The sequence below is a fragment of the Drosophila grimshawi genome, unplaced genomic scaffold (genome assembly GCF_018153295.1).
Source record: "Drosophila grimshawi isolate 15287-2541.00 unplaced genomic scaffold, ASM1815329v1 contig_1367, whole genome shotgun sequence".
Taxonomy (NCBI): domain Eukaryota; kingdom Metazoa; phylum Arthropoda; class Insecta; order Diptera; family Drosophilidae; genus Drosophila; species Drosophila grimshawi.
The window spans coordinates 12,747,553-12,760,895 of record NW_025062889.1 but is presented as its reverse complement, the minus strand read 5'-3'; the positions used below and the strand labels follow the sequence as shown (position 1 = coordinate 12,760,895).

Sequence of the window (13,343 nt, the reverse complement as noted above, 5' to 3'; positions counted from 1 at the left end):
TATTATAGAATTATGTTAAAGTGAAGTGAAGATTGCTTTAAAACTGAGTTATTCTTGAATTAAATAAAATGAACATCATGGCTTTATCGAATCGGCTAGTCAAACTGATCATGGATAAAAAATATTGTTTGTGGGTAAGAGACGTCTCCCTCAATGGGTTACAAACTTCAAAAATGATGTAGCAGGCCACTAGTGTTGTACTAAGACTGTAAAATAACATCTGTAACTTAACATATAATATCGATATCGATATCGAACATTGGTGCGATCACCAGCTTGAGGCAGCAGAGCTGAATCGTTCTGAATTAAGTAAATTACGCAAACGTGTTTGTGAACCAAAGATAATTTTGTTTTGACTGCTACATACAGAATAACACCTACTGTTCCATGACTATAGAGTATAATTAAAAACGCCATGTATGTAACAGAAAATATTTATTTTCTATTTGTTTATCTTTAGATGTACAGCATAAAATTGTTGGAAGCCATCAAAATAAATGATAACAAACGATATGCTAAAACTGCCGCCAGCTCGTATGTTTCATATAAAGACACGTATTTATGCGGCCGTAAATGTAAATGCCGTAAAATTTGAAACGGGAAATGGAGTTTGTGGAATTTGGTCGGGGAGAGTGTTTGTGACACTGAGAAAGCAACAACAATTTTACGTTTGCCGCTGGCCATAAACTAACGAATGTCAAACTTTCAAATCCGTGGCAAATATGGAAACGGATAAGCGACGTGGCACACCGGAGCGATGCGAGTAGTCAACTAAGTAGCAAGAGCGAGGGCGAAATCGAAGGCGATGGCGAAGGCGAAGGAGAAAGCTGAGGCTAAAGTAAAAGTAAAAGTCATACATTTCACAGGTGCGAAAAAACTCACATGTGTAAAGCTGCCAGAGGAGTGCTGACTGTATCCTGAATCCAAAGTCTGAAATGTGACAGCTGTGGCAACAGAGATGCACTTAAGTACCGTTGACAGGCGAACTTTGGACATACGCGCGGCAAGTATAAATAACAGATTTGTGTTTATCTGCAAAGGTATCCTTTTGATAATTTTCTTCTTTTTGCTTTTATCTGTTGTTCACACGGAACTTTGTCACGGCATTGAGACCGGTCCGCTTATCGGTCATACATTGAAAACACTCTAACTGACTCGAACACACGCACACACTCACACACAGAGACACACGCGCGTTGCATGCGATTTGGGTCAAAGTGCTAACAAAGCAACAATGCAGCTACAGCACATGGCAGTTGCCGCTTTTCCACTTGTGATGTGATGTGTGCCTGGCTTCTGGTCCCGCTACTGCCTGCCTGGCTGCCAGCTTCCGTTTCCGGTGCAGGCGCTTTCACTTTTATTTTCTTTTATATTTGTTGCATATATTTTTGCTTGTTGGTGCCAACTTTTTAGTTGCGTTCACAGTTGCGCTGACAATTTGCTGAGCAACATTTTAAGCTGCTGCTCTTGTGATAGACCCACAGAGACACACAGAGAGATGGTGACACAGGACGAATTTCACGCCTTGTTGCTGCCTTTAATATGCACAGTATATTTTCGTGCTCACAAATGCGTTTTCAAGGATAAGCAAGGATATGCGCCCCACACATACTCACACAAACGCGCACAAGCACACACACACACGCACACACGTGCGTAAGCCGCCTTTTGTTTTGAACTTGCGACTTGAACTTTTGGCGGCTCGATTGCCAAAAATAAATCTCGGAAACGCGCTGCGCGACTATTTGCCGTATGCCGAGTCTGGGAAATAACTCTTGTTGCTATTGTTGTGGCAAGTGTTACAATTGTTGTTGGGATATTATTATTGCTGGCTGGCGTTTTACGGCTTGAGAGCCGTGCGTGGCTGCCGTAACGTGAACAGCTTTCAACGAGTATACGAAGTGAACTGAGAAGGGCGCTCAGGCGCTGCCTCGCCGTGGCAAACGAGCAGTCCGACGAGCTGGAGAACGAAAACGAAGAGCAGGACGAGAACGACAACGACAACAATAGCGGTGCACGTCCGTGTTTTAGTCAGGCTGCGTCCTCTGCGCTCGTGTCTGTCTGACAGCTGGAAAGTTGCTGAGCGCCAGACATGCGCACTGGGCGCAAGAGGGAAACCGAGAGCAAATGCACAAGCTTTGGCAAACTTTGCAGGTCAGTTATGCGCCCTCGAATTTCGTTTTCATTTGACATCCAGTCCGCTTGGTAGCTTCCAGGCTGCGCAGGCAATTTAAGAGCGAGCAGCCGAGTGCAACAGTTCTCTTTAGATGGAGAGCTTTAGATGCACTCTCTTTTCAAATTCAAATTCTTTGGTAAGACGCACAAAATGTGTGTCACAATTCAAAATTGCGTTCAGCTAATGTCACGTGCTTATTGCGTTATCCATTTAATTAAGCCATGGCAAACTCAGGCAGAAAGCCTGACTGCCGAAAGGGATCGTAAAAGGGGCAACAACAATTAAAGCAGAACAACATTAATGACCGATTTCCAGCCCCATATAACCGCAATGGGTGGTATATATATGCAGATGGTTCGCTGGCATGGACAGCAAATCAGTGCTCAAAAGAAATTGATCCTATAATGCTTTCTGCTAGCAGAAAAGTTGCTGCAGGCACCGTACCAATGCAGGGCCAAAGGCAGGCGGCAGGCGGTAAGGCAGGACTGTCACAACTAGCAGTTAAACTTTTGCGGTGACCAAACCCAAACGTGAAGTAAACTTACACCGCAGCTCCTCTCCAGCTGACAACGGCAACGACAACGACAACTATCGCTCGAGCAACATCCGGCTACGTGCGTGGTTGGGCTGTGGTGCGGTTGGGGGGAGCTCACCAAATTAAGGAGATTGCAACCACAGGGTAAAATGTGGATAGCAGAGACACGGGCGACGGGGACAACTCAGCAAAACGTTTGCCCACATGCCGCTTGTCGTTTTCCATTAGTGTGGCGACCAACCTCAATGATTTCTTACTTACAGCGCGCATTTCGTAAGTTTGAGAGTGCGCGGCACATCACATACACACATTCGCACACACACACACACACACACACATACACACACACTGATACAGACTAGCAGAGCCGCATAATCGCAGTCGTATTGGTTTTCGAATGCTGTCGAGTGTCGTTCAGCGCCTTACAACTTGGCCAATGCGTTTCAACCAAGTTCGCGTCCTTATGTGTGTGCGTGCTTCGACGTGTGCGTGTGTGCCTGTGTGTGTGTATAGTAGGGTAAAAACTTCAGGAAATTGCTTTTGCATGAGCGCTTTGGTGGCTGGATACCGCAGCGAAGTAGTTACAAAAAGGAAGCTGCGGCGATTGCAAAAGAAGCAAAAGTGTAAAAAAAAAATACAAATCAGAAACACTTGCAAGCCACCAAATCCAAGCGAACATAATTGTGTTGGAGTGGTGTGGGGGGAGGGAGGGGATTTAAGGGGTAAATATAGATAGATAGATCTACAATTTGCCAGTCATCCAAATGTATTTTCATTTTGATTTTATTGAAATTTGATCAGCGGCGCGCTGCTCAATAAATAAAGCAAACAGACAATCAAACACAGGCAAACTTAAACAAATGCACAGATACAAATCACACTCAGCAGCAGCAGGAAGCACACACACTCACAGCGAGGGAGATACTGAGCTTGGCACAGTGTTTGGTATTTTATTTTTTTTTTTACTTTTTGTGTCTTTTTTTGTGTTGCTGGCTCGCATGTTTGCCAGCCATTCAGTCAACGGTCAATATGCTTGAATCGCATTCATACACTTTGACCTCGTTTAACTTTTGTCGTCAGCCACGTTCGAAATGATTTCGTGTCTGCCTGCAAACACTGCCCAAAATCTCCTGCCATCTCCAGCCCACCCATCCCCTCGCGGCGCTATCACCTACGACAGACCCCATTCGACACTATCGGAGTGTAATGTTTTGTTGTAACAGAAATGTAGTTTTTCTTTTCAATTGAAATATGTTGCCTACTTTTTTGCAGTGAAGTAACTCCAACGACAACAATACAACTGGGAACATTGCAGTCAGGCGTAACAGACTGCGGAATACTCTGTGACCAGTATTATACTAGGTAATCACAGGTGGCAAGCTTGCGTGTACCGGAACCATTGTCTAATCATTAATATGCTATTCAAACTCAGTCTGATAAATTTTGAGAGATATGGGCTTCTGCAATAGACGAACAGGTAGCAAATCCAATATACTCCTACCTTTGTTAGCAGAGTATAACCAAATGACTGCAAGCAATTGTGTACAAACGTGTTAGTGGATAGAAAACAAACAGTTCAACCCTGAGTCAACCTACACATACAACATATTTATATGCAATATTGATCTAAAGGTTCAACGAAAGCATTCAACATGCAAATCATCTAAGTCGTGTTAGGAGTTATTGTAGTAGAAAACAATTGAATTGCATTTCCAAAATATTAATTCAAAACTAATTTCAGTTTTGCTCTTTTTCATTTCTGGCAGGAATATAATTAATAAGAATACTTATTGCATATTTTACACACAAATCACATTAAACAGGCACTTTGAGCATAGATCTATTTAATTTTATCATTGAACCAAAGTCATTCAAATGAAAATGCAGAAACGAATTTGAGATTGATATACGCAACAATCAACTAATGCGGCTAAGCAGTTATTTATTGCCATCGAATTACCATTGTGTGATATACGCCTGTTCCCCTCAGGCGTTTGTGTGTTGCTTAATTGAACAAGCAGAAATGTATTGACAGGTTGAACAATGCATTTTAAATGCTCTTCAAGTATATCACATTTTAGTATTCAGAGAGGAAAACAAATACGGACCTGCTGTGCTGCCCGCATAATGTCGGTCTATTAAATCAATTATAGTTGTTGCTCTTTTCTGCTACTACTTTAACTATGGCTGACAGACAGACAGGCAGACAGGCAGCCTGATGGACTCACTTACTGATTGACTGAATGACTGACTGATTAACTGACTGACTGACCGACTGATGGATTGCCTCACTATGTAGTTAAGGAGCACGTCAGAGTGAGTCTCTGGTGTAGGCCTGTACAGGTAGTATTTGCACAATGCCCCGGGGCAAAATCAGTGTTAGGCTCAAAGGCCTTCATATGTACACATATGTATGTACATTTGTGTGTCTATATATGCTGTGCTTGTGTGTGAATTTAATAACTTACAAAATTGTTATGAACTTCAAATAAGCGTTGTGGTTGTGCGAATATTGACACTGCTCAACAAATTAACTGATTACCTTTGGGTCAAGCCATTTTTTCTTTGGTCACAAAGCGATACTAAATGTAAATGTGTATGTTAAGCACACACACAAACACACACACACATATACACATATACACTGACAACCAGAGGCAGACATATACTTGCACTCGCGCTTCACACAGACGCAAATTAATTAAAAGTTTTGTGTGTTGTCTAGCATAATGTTTTGTGTGAATGTTTCGTTTTGTTCAGTGTTATTTTATTTTGCTTAGTTTTATTTTTAATTTTTATATTCATATGCATATGCTTATGTGCGCGACCTTGTAGCCAAGTTAACAATTTGGGGCACACGCTGTCGCAATGTTTACAAATAATAATGGAATTTATGGCCCTGGTCTACACAACTGTATCTGTATTTGTACTGTGTGTTTTTCCGCGTGTGTTTCCGCGTGTGTTTCCGCGTGTGTTTGTGTGTGTGTATGTGCGTACTTCAGGGTCGCTAGCTGCTTTGGGGAATTTCCCTCATGAGGAAAGCACCCGCTAACCAAAGTGCATTTTGTATACGGGTAATTTTTAGCCATTTGCCAGGAAAATAAAACTCTAAAATTAATTTAATGCTTGGCTGCAAAATTATTCTAAGCATTTTATGCTGAATACATATGTACACTTAACTTGTAGTAGTACATATTATGTAACATTTTTTTTTTCTACGCTTGTGATTTTGAATAATTTTGTATAGCATCCAACTGGGCGCTGGCTAAAACTTTAAGCACCCGCATACCAAAAGCAAAATTAAGAGCCAGCTTGACATCATTCGTACAAAATGCATCAAATAAAAATATTGTTCTGCTCTTTTTCCCATATGTGGTATACACAAGTCCTCTATATAATTAAAAGGTATACTTTAAACTAGTCACTGCAGCAATGCAATAGGATGCAACTCCAAAAATGCATTCCAAATGTATCGATTCATAATCCTAATGGGTGAATGTTGCTTCGAAAAGTTAATCAACCCACATTTCTGCATCATTTGGGTCCACTTACCCTTTCTCACACCCAAAATATGTAACAAAAACATAACTTAACCAATGCTTCGAAGTAAAAGAAATTAAAGAAAAACCCTGGTGATCTTTTTCTGAGTGTATTTATTTCTTTTATCGGTATTAAATTATTACTGCACATACAACTATATCAATACCACCTCAGTATTTAATACATTCGAGTCAGCTACAGTGCTCAAATTCAAAAACGATTAAATTAATGTCATTAAAAAATCATAAAAATATCTGCTTCTGAAAAAATCTATGAAAAATTCTTAAAGCATTTGAAAAACCATTTAGAAAGCCAAAGAACAGCAACAGCTGAAGAATTTTAGTCTGTCCCAACTTAAAATGACATATAAATGTGTTAACTGCTATATTTAGATCACAAATTAATTGCTAATGATTGGCGAATTGTGCAGTCATAAGAAAAAAACATATATGTACACAACATGTATATTTTGATTCCAAATATAGAGCTCTGTCAGAGGCGAACAAGCGCGCCTCGTTGTTAACTCCATTAATTTGCAGCATATCAAAAACAGATTGACACTCCTATCTGAGTGTTTTCCTGTGTGTGAGTTGGGCTTTTAACAAGATACATTCAGTGGCATACAGAGAGTATGTGTGTGTGTGGCATCCTTATACGAGCCAGTGTCCTGTGCGTTCATGTGTGCGTCTGTCGTCAGGTGTTTGCCGAGCTACGAGCTGAGCTGCTAAATTGGAAGGGAGGGTGAAGATGGTGCGGGGAGCAGTCCGAACTGTGTGTAAGCAACTGCAAACATGTTCGCACAGCTGCGCACTGTGGCATTAATTTCCGTTAATTAAAATAAATACGTCAAGCGATAATAAATGACTCGCTGATGATATTAAATGCACATACCAGCATCCTGCCAGCCGAGATAAAAGCCAAAAATGACACGCGCCAACTGCAATTAGTTGAGAGGGCGACAAATATTTAAAGTGGTGCGTTGGGCAGAGCGGGAGGTTACGGGTACAGCTGCCAAAATTGGTTCTAAGACATGTGCGCTACATTAAAGTGCTTAATTGATACGACTCGATTCGGCTGCAAAATGAGTTTTGTGTCCAGACAGCTGAGACCACACAACGCTCTCTCCTTGACCAGGTCCAAAGTCGCTGGCTTTATTACACTGCATAAATTCCAAACAAATTCTGGAAGATGTCAGCACGTAAGCTGCTCTGTCAGCCAACATATGAAATGAGTGTGTGTGCCGTGCAAAACACCTGGGAATAGTCGAGTGTGGGTAGCTGATAGGGGGCTAGCAAATAACTAAAGCAAAACACAAATACGTTGTGCCCGAAATGGCAGCAGCTACAGCTACAAACAACTACAGCCAGAGAGAGCTGAAGCATCTGCTTACCTGCAGCTGAATCGGAAGCCGAAGGAACTGAAGTGTGAGCTGTACAAAGGCAAACAAAAGATTATCCTTGCCCTTACTTCACGCGCTGCCTTTGGACACAACATACTTGCTTTATACAACACACACTCACACGCACATGAGTGTATTTGGAGCCAGGCAGCTTGGCTGCTGTTGCTTCTATTGAAACGTTGAAGTAATGAAAAAAAAATGTCAACTTGTGCACAGCAGCAAGGAATGAGATATATATATATATATAAAGAAAGAGAGAGCGAGAGAGATGAGCAGTATAAGCAGGCAGTTGCTGCTGCGAGACGCACAACAAAAGCTACAGCGACACCGACAACAAAACATGTGTCAAACGCCAGACATTCTGAGGAATATTAATAACACTCACCGCACATATTTTTCATTAGAGCTCCACTGAAATGTCAATCTGGTGATATACATATAAACCCACACATACATAGTAACTTTAAAGCAGATTATGCAAAATGTATTGCCTTATCAGACAGCAAATTTAATAATTGCAGTTGAAATATTTAGGTACTCCGACTTAAAAGACAAACTGTGAGTTTATCTTCACTGCGATTAGCGGCCATTTTACAACGATCCTTTGTTGTCAGCGGGCATTCACTAAAGTCAAGCAGGGCCCTGCATATTATATATAAATAATATAAAATTCAACCTTGAGCGAATCCACAATAAAACAAGTAAGAATTATCTACTCGAAAGGGCTCGAATTGGAAATACCCTGAACACAATTCTATTATAATTCGTTAATTTAAATATATGCGATTTTCTTACGATCTTTTTTACACACTTACAGATGGGCAATAATATTTTAAGGTATATTAATATCCAATATCCAGAAAGTTGCCTTTCATTGCTGTTCAAACTGGGAGACTAGGTTTAACAAATATCTTACACTCTGCAAGATTTTAAATATATCCTAAATTTCGAAAATTAAACTCTACAGAATAAAAACGTGTTACCCACGGTCATTCAAAATACCACCACAAAATAAAAATAAAATATATGAGATTTGTATCAAGCAATCGAGGCTGCTGAGGTTAAGTTTATACAGGGCATCATTAACTCAGGTTGAAAAGTCAACATGTGCAACGAATCACAAAATTAGAGGCGCTGCATTGGCTGCCCGCCCAACTCATAAAACATAACGGAGCAGAGCGCGAAATTCTCAAGTGAATAATTAAAAATATATAACTTAAAATCAAACTTTTCGACTGCATTGAAAAATTTAACAAAATGCTGCTATATAAAGGAATGCTCCACCGACGAGCCATTAGATACAATTGGTATTCAGCCCAGGATGCTCTTCAGACTGATCAAGCAAGCGCCGTTGACGGAGAAGGTGGCCTCCCAGGATGGTTTTATCTATCTGTACCGAGCTATGAAGTTTATTGGTTGGATACCACCAAAGGAAGGTCTGTTACGCTATGTGTATTTCTGTTGGACCCTGATGACTTTTGGATTGTGCACCTTTTACATGCCACTGGGTTTTCTTGGCAGCTATATAACGCAAATTAAGTTGTTTTCGCCGGGCGAGTTTCTAACGTCGTTGCAGGTGTGCATAAATGCGTACGGCTGCTCGACGAAAGTAATCATCATCTACTCGCAGCTTTGGCGCCTGATTAAGGCCAGGGAATTACTGGACAAGTTGGATGTGCGCTGCACAAGTCTCGAGGAGCGCGAGAAGATTCATAGCGTTGTCGCGCGGTGTAATCATGTATTTTTCATCTTCACCATTATTTACTGCAGTTATGGGGTCTCCACCTATCTCAGCTCCGTACTCAGCGGTCATCCTCCCTATCAGCTGTATAATCCATTCTTGGACTGGCATGATGGCACACTCAATATGTGGATTGTCTCGACGCTGGAGTATTTAATAATGGCGGGAGCTGTACTGAAACAGCAGTTGTCGGACACCTATACGTTGGTATATGGACTCACCTTGCGCACTCATCTAGAACTACTCAACGGACGTATTAGCAAGCTGCGCACCAACCCAGAAATGACCGAGGACGAGAACTACGAGGAACTGGTGAATTGCGTCTTGGATCACAAGCTGATATTGGAGTTAGACAAATCATAGATAATTACTTGACAATATTATCTGACTATTTCTTTTCTCAGATACAGCGCTCTTATTCGACCTGTCATATCGGGCACAATTTTCACACAGTTTCTGCTCATTGGCGTTGTCCTTGGGATAACCCTGATCAATTTGCTCTTCTTCTCTGACGTTTGGACTGGCCTCGCCTGTACCGTGTTTATCGTCGCCATTCTGCTGCAGACGTTCCCCTTCTGCTACATCTGCAACCTGGTTGTCGATGACTGCGAGGCCCTTGCACATGCCATCTTTCAGAGCAATTGGGTAGGTTCCGGCTCGCGATATCAGTCCACACTATTTTACTTTCTGCACAATGTGCAGCAGCCCATCGTTTTCATCGCCGGCGGTATCTTGCCCATAACCGTGAGCAGCAACATAAGCGTAAGTTATGCAGCCTGCTATTATTATTCTTTTAAATTTGCCATGTTTTGTTCTTTAGGTAGCTAAGTTGGCATTTACGGTCATCACCATCGTTAAAGAAATTAATATTGCGGATAGATTCAAAACTGAATGATTTCTGGAGTGCACTCCAAGCAAATCAGCACACCTTTTCGCATAATTTAGTGTAGTAATGACAAATCGCGTAGTGTTTGTGTTTTTCAATTGATTAATTGTTTGTTTATAAATGTATTCACGCTGGAAATAAACCAAGTAACTTATTAGCAATGTTGGTATTCAGCATACATTTTCTTATATTATTTTATATGATTTGTACCTATTTGGGAAATGTCTCTAATGCATCGAAGTTAGCATTGGAGCCCCCTGAAAGCTAAACGAAGATCGCCTGATTTACCACATAAACACATGAATAATCACAAATTATTGCAGAGTATGTATTTTATCCATTGAGTGAACAAATAAAATCAGACTTAGGTGCAGCCTGGCACTTGCAACTTTTTAATAAGCAGACAGACATTGTGAACAAAAACAAGGGGAACGTTGCAGTCAGGTGTAACCGACTGCTAAATACTCTGATACCAATAAGTTATACCATCTGATAACAGGTGCCACTGAAGGGGGTGGGTGTAGCCAAGAAATATCGATCTTTGAAGGAGGTTCCCAGTAATCCATCCTGAAATGTGCCTTTAAAACTGCGCTAGATGTAGGCTTTTGTTAATTTTGCGGGGCGGAATGGAAGTGCTCGGAACAAATTTTGGAGGAGTTTCCTCGTAACATTCCGTCCAAAGTTGGTAACTATAGCTCTTAGATTGGTGGCGGGAGTGGGCGTGGTCAACCAGTAATATACCTACCAAATTTGACTCTGACTCAAAAACTGCGGAAGATATAGCCATTTAACAGTTTTAGGGGCGGCGTCTTGAGGCAGCGGAGGTAGGCATGGTACATGCCAATCTGTGAAGGACACTGCGAACAATCTACAAACTAAATTTGGTGACTGTAACCTTAAAATTGTGGGAGATATGTGGCATTATCTATTATTACACTTTTATCACTCCATCTCTAAGTTTCCGCTCATACAGAAGAACAGACACACCGACGGCGATTGCGCAAAGCCAATACACTATAATACCTATGGTATCAGAGTATAAATATTGGACATTGGTATCAAACAAACGCGGCTGTTTAGGTTTTCTGCATGACATCATTAATTCAGATTGGAAAGTCAACATGTGCAACGAATCACAAAATTAGAGGCGCTGCATTGGCTGCCCGCCCAACTCATAAAACATAACGGAGCAGAGCGCGAAATTCTCAAGTGAATAATTAAAAATATATAACTTAAAATCAAACTTTTCGACTGCATTGAAAAATTTAACAAAATGCTGCTATATAAAGGAATGCTCCACCGACGAGCCATTAGATACAATTACTATTCTGACCAGGATGCTCTTCAGACTGATCAAGCAAGCGCCGTTGACGGAGAAGGTGGCCTCCCAGGATGGTTTTATCTATCTGTACCGAGCTATGAAGTTTATTGGTTGGATACCACCAAAGGAAGGTCTGTTACGCTATGTGTATTTCTGTTGGACCCTGATGACTTTTGGATTGTGCACCTTTTACATGCCACTGGGTTTTCTTGGCAGCTATATAACGCAAATTGAGTTGTTTTCGCCGGGCGAGTTTCTAACGTCGTTGCAGGTGTGCATAAATGCGTACGGCTGCTCGACGAAAGTAATCATCATCTACTCGCAGCTTTGGCGCCTGATTAAGGCCAGGGAATTACTGGACAAGTTGGATGTGCGCTGCACAAGTCTCGAGGAGCGCGAGAAGATTCATAGCGTTGTCGCGCGGTGTAATCATGTATTTTTCATCTTCACCATTATTTACTGCAGTTATGGGGTCTCCACCTATCTCAGCTCCGTACTCAGCGGTCATCCTCCCTATCAGCTGTATAATCCATTCTTGGACTGGCATGATGGCACACTCAATATGTGGATTGTCTCGACGCTGGAGTATTTAATAATGGCGGGAGCTGTACTGAAAGATCAGTTGTCGGACACCTATACGTTGGTATATGGACTCACCTTGCGCACTCATCTAGAACTACTCAACGGACGTATTAGCAAGCTGCGCACCAACCCAGAAATGACCGAGGACGAGAACTACGAGGAACTGGTGAATTGCGTCTTGGATCACAAGCTGATATTGGAGTTAGACAAATCATAGATAATTACTTGACAATATTATCTGACTATTTCTTTTCTCAGATACTGCGCTCTTATTCGACCTGTCATATCGGGCACAATTTTCACACAGTTTCTGCTCATTGGCGTTGTCCTTGGGATAGCCCTGATCAATTTGCTCTTCTTCTCTGACGTTTGGACTGGCCTCGCCTGTACCGTGTTTATCGTCGCCATTCTGCTGCAGACGTTCCCCTTCTGCTACATCTGCAACCTGGTTGTCGATGACTGCGAGGCCCTTGCACATGCCATCTTTCAGAGCAATTGGGTAGGTTCCGGCTCGCGATATCAGTCCACACTATTTTACTTTCTGCACAATGTGCAGCAGCCCATCGTTTTCATCGCCGGCGGTATCTTGCCCATAACCGTGAGCAGCAACATAAGCGTAAGTTATGCAGCCTGCTATTATTATTCTTTTAAATTTGCCATGTTTTGTTCTTTAGGTAGCTAAGTTGGCATTTACGGTCATCACCATCGTTAAGGAAATGAATATTGCGGATAGATTCAAAACTGAATGATTTCTGGAGTGCACTTTACATATTTATATATTATTCAAAGCAAATCAGCACACCTTTTCGCATAATTTAGTGTAGTAATGACAAATCGCGTAGTGTTTGTGTTTTTCAATTGATTAATTGTTTGTTTATAAATGTATTCACGCTGGAAATAAACCAAGTAACTTATTAGCAATGTTGGTATTCAGCATACATTTTCTTATATTATTTTATATGATTTGTACCTATTTGGGAAATGTCTCTAATGCATCGAAGTTAGCATTGGAGCCCCCTGAAAGCTAAACGAAGATCGCCTGATTTACCACATAAACACATGAATAATCACAAATTATTGCAGAGTATGTATTTTATCCATTGAGTGAACAAATAAAATCAGACTTAGGTGCAGCCTGGCACTTGCAACTTTTTAATAAGCAG

The 13,343-nt window shown here is 41.3% G+C and overlaps 2 protein-coding genes and 1 long non-coding RNA gene across 3 annotated transcripts in view; 2 read left to right on the top strand and 1 right to left on the bottom strand.

Annotated features, from left to right (window-relative positions):
• The window catches only part of LOC122322862, a 55,685-nt gene extending 53,805 nt beyond the window's left edge, over positions 1–1,880 (bottom strand). The window contains exon 1 of the long non-coding RNA XR_006246910.1: positions 883–1,880. This is a non-coding gene — a long non-coding RNA (uncharacterized LOC122322862). The remainder of the gene's footprint in view (positions 1–882) is intronic.
• A 7,054-nt stretch (positions 1,881–8,934) lies between these two features.
• Positions 8,935–10,311, top strand: LOC6560558 (odorant receptor 42b). The gene is made up of 3 exons (XM_001986601.3): positions 8,935–9,738; positions 9,796–10,153; positions 10,212–10,311. The coding sequence occupies exons 1-3, from the start codon at positions 8,972–8,974 to the stop codon at positions 10,284–10,286; spliced, it is 1,200 nt and encodes a 399-aa protein (XP_001986637.2). The 5' UTR covers positions 8,935–8,971; the 3' UTR covers positions 10,287–10,311.
• A 1,303-nt stretch (positions 10,312–11,614) lies between these two features.
• On the top strand, positions 11,615–12,976 carry LOC6560557 (odorant receptor 42b). Its single transcript, XM_001986600.3, has 3 exons — positions 11,615–12,381; positions 12,439–12,796; positions 12,855–12,976. The coding sequence occupies exons 1-3, from the start codon at positions 11,615–11,617 to the stop codon at positions 12,927–12,929; spliced, it is 1,200 nt and encodes a 399-aa protein (XP_001986636.2). The 3' UTR covers positions 12,930–12,976.
• The last annotated feature ends 367 nt before the right edge of the window (positions 12,977–13,343 follow it).

Bases quoted from the DNA above. Each gene is read 5' to 3' on its own strand.
- LOC6560558 (XM_001986601.3), top strand. From the start codon at position 8,972: ATGCTCTTCAGACTGATCAAGCAAGCGCCGTTGACGGAGAAGGTGGCC. The intron at 9,739-9,795 runs GTTAGACAAATC...TTCTTTTCTCAG, and splicing joins GATCACAAGCTGATATTGGA to ATACAGCGCTCTTATTCGAC. The intron at 10,154-10,211 runs GTAAGTTATGCA...TTTGTTCTTTAG, and splicing joins CCGTGAGCAGCAACATAAGC to GTAGCTAAGTTGGCATTTAC.
- LOC6560557 (XM_001986600.3), top strand. From the start codon at position 11,615: ATGCTCTTCAGACTGATCAAGCAAGCGCCGTTGACGGAGAAGGTGGCC. The intron at 12,382-12,438 runs GTTAGACAAATC...TTCTTTTCTCAG, and splicing joins GATCACAAGCTGATATTGGA to ATACTGCGCTCTTATTCGAC. The intron at 12,797-12,854 runs GTAAGTTATGCA...TTTGTTCTTTAG, and splicing joins CCGTGAGCAGCAACATAAGC to GTAGCTAAGTTGGCATTTAC.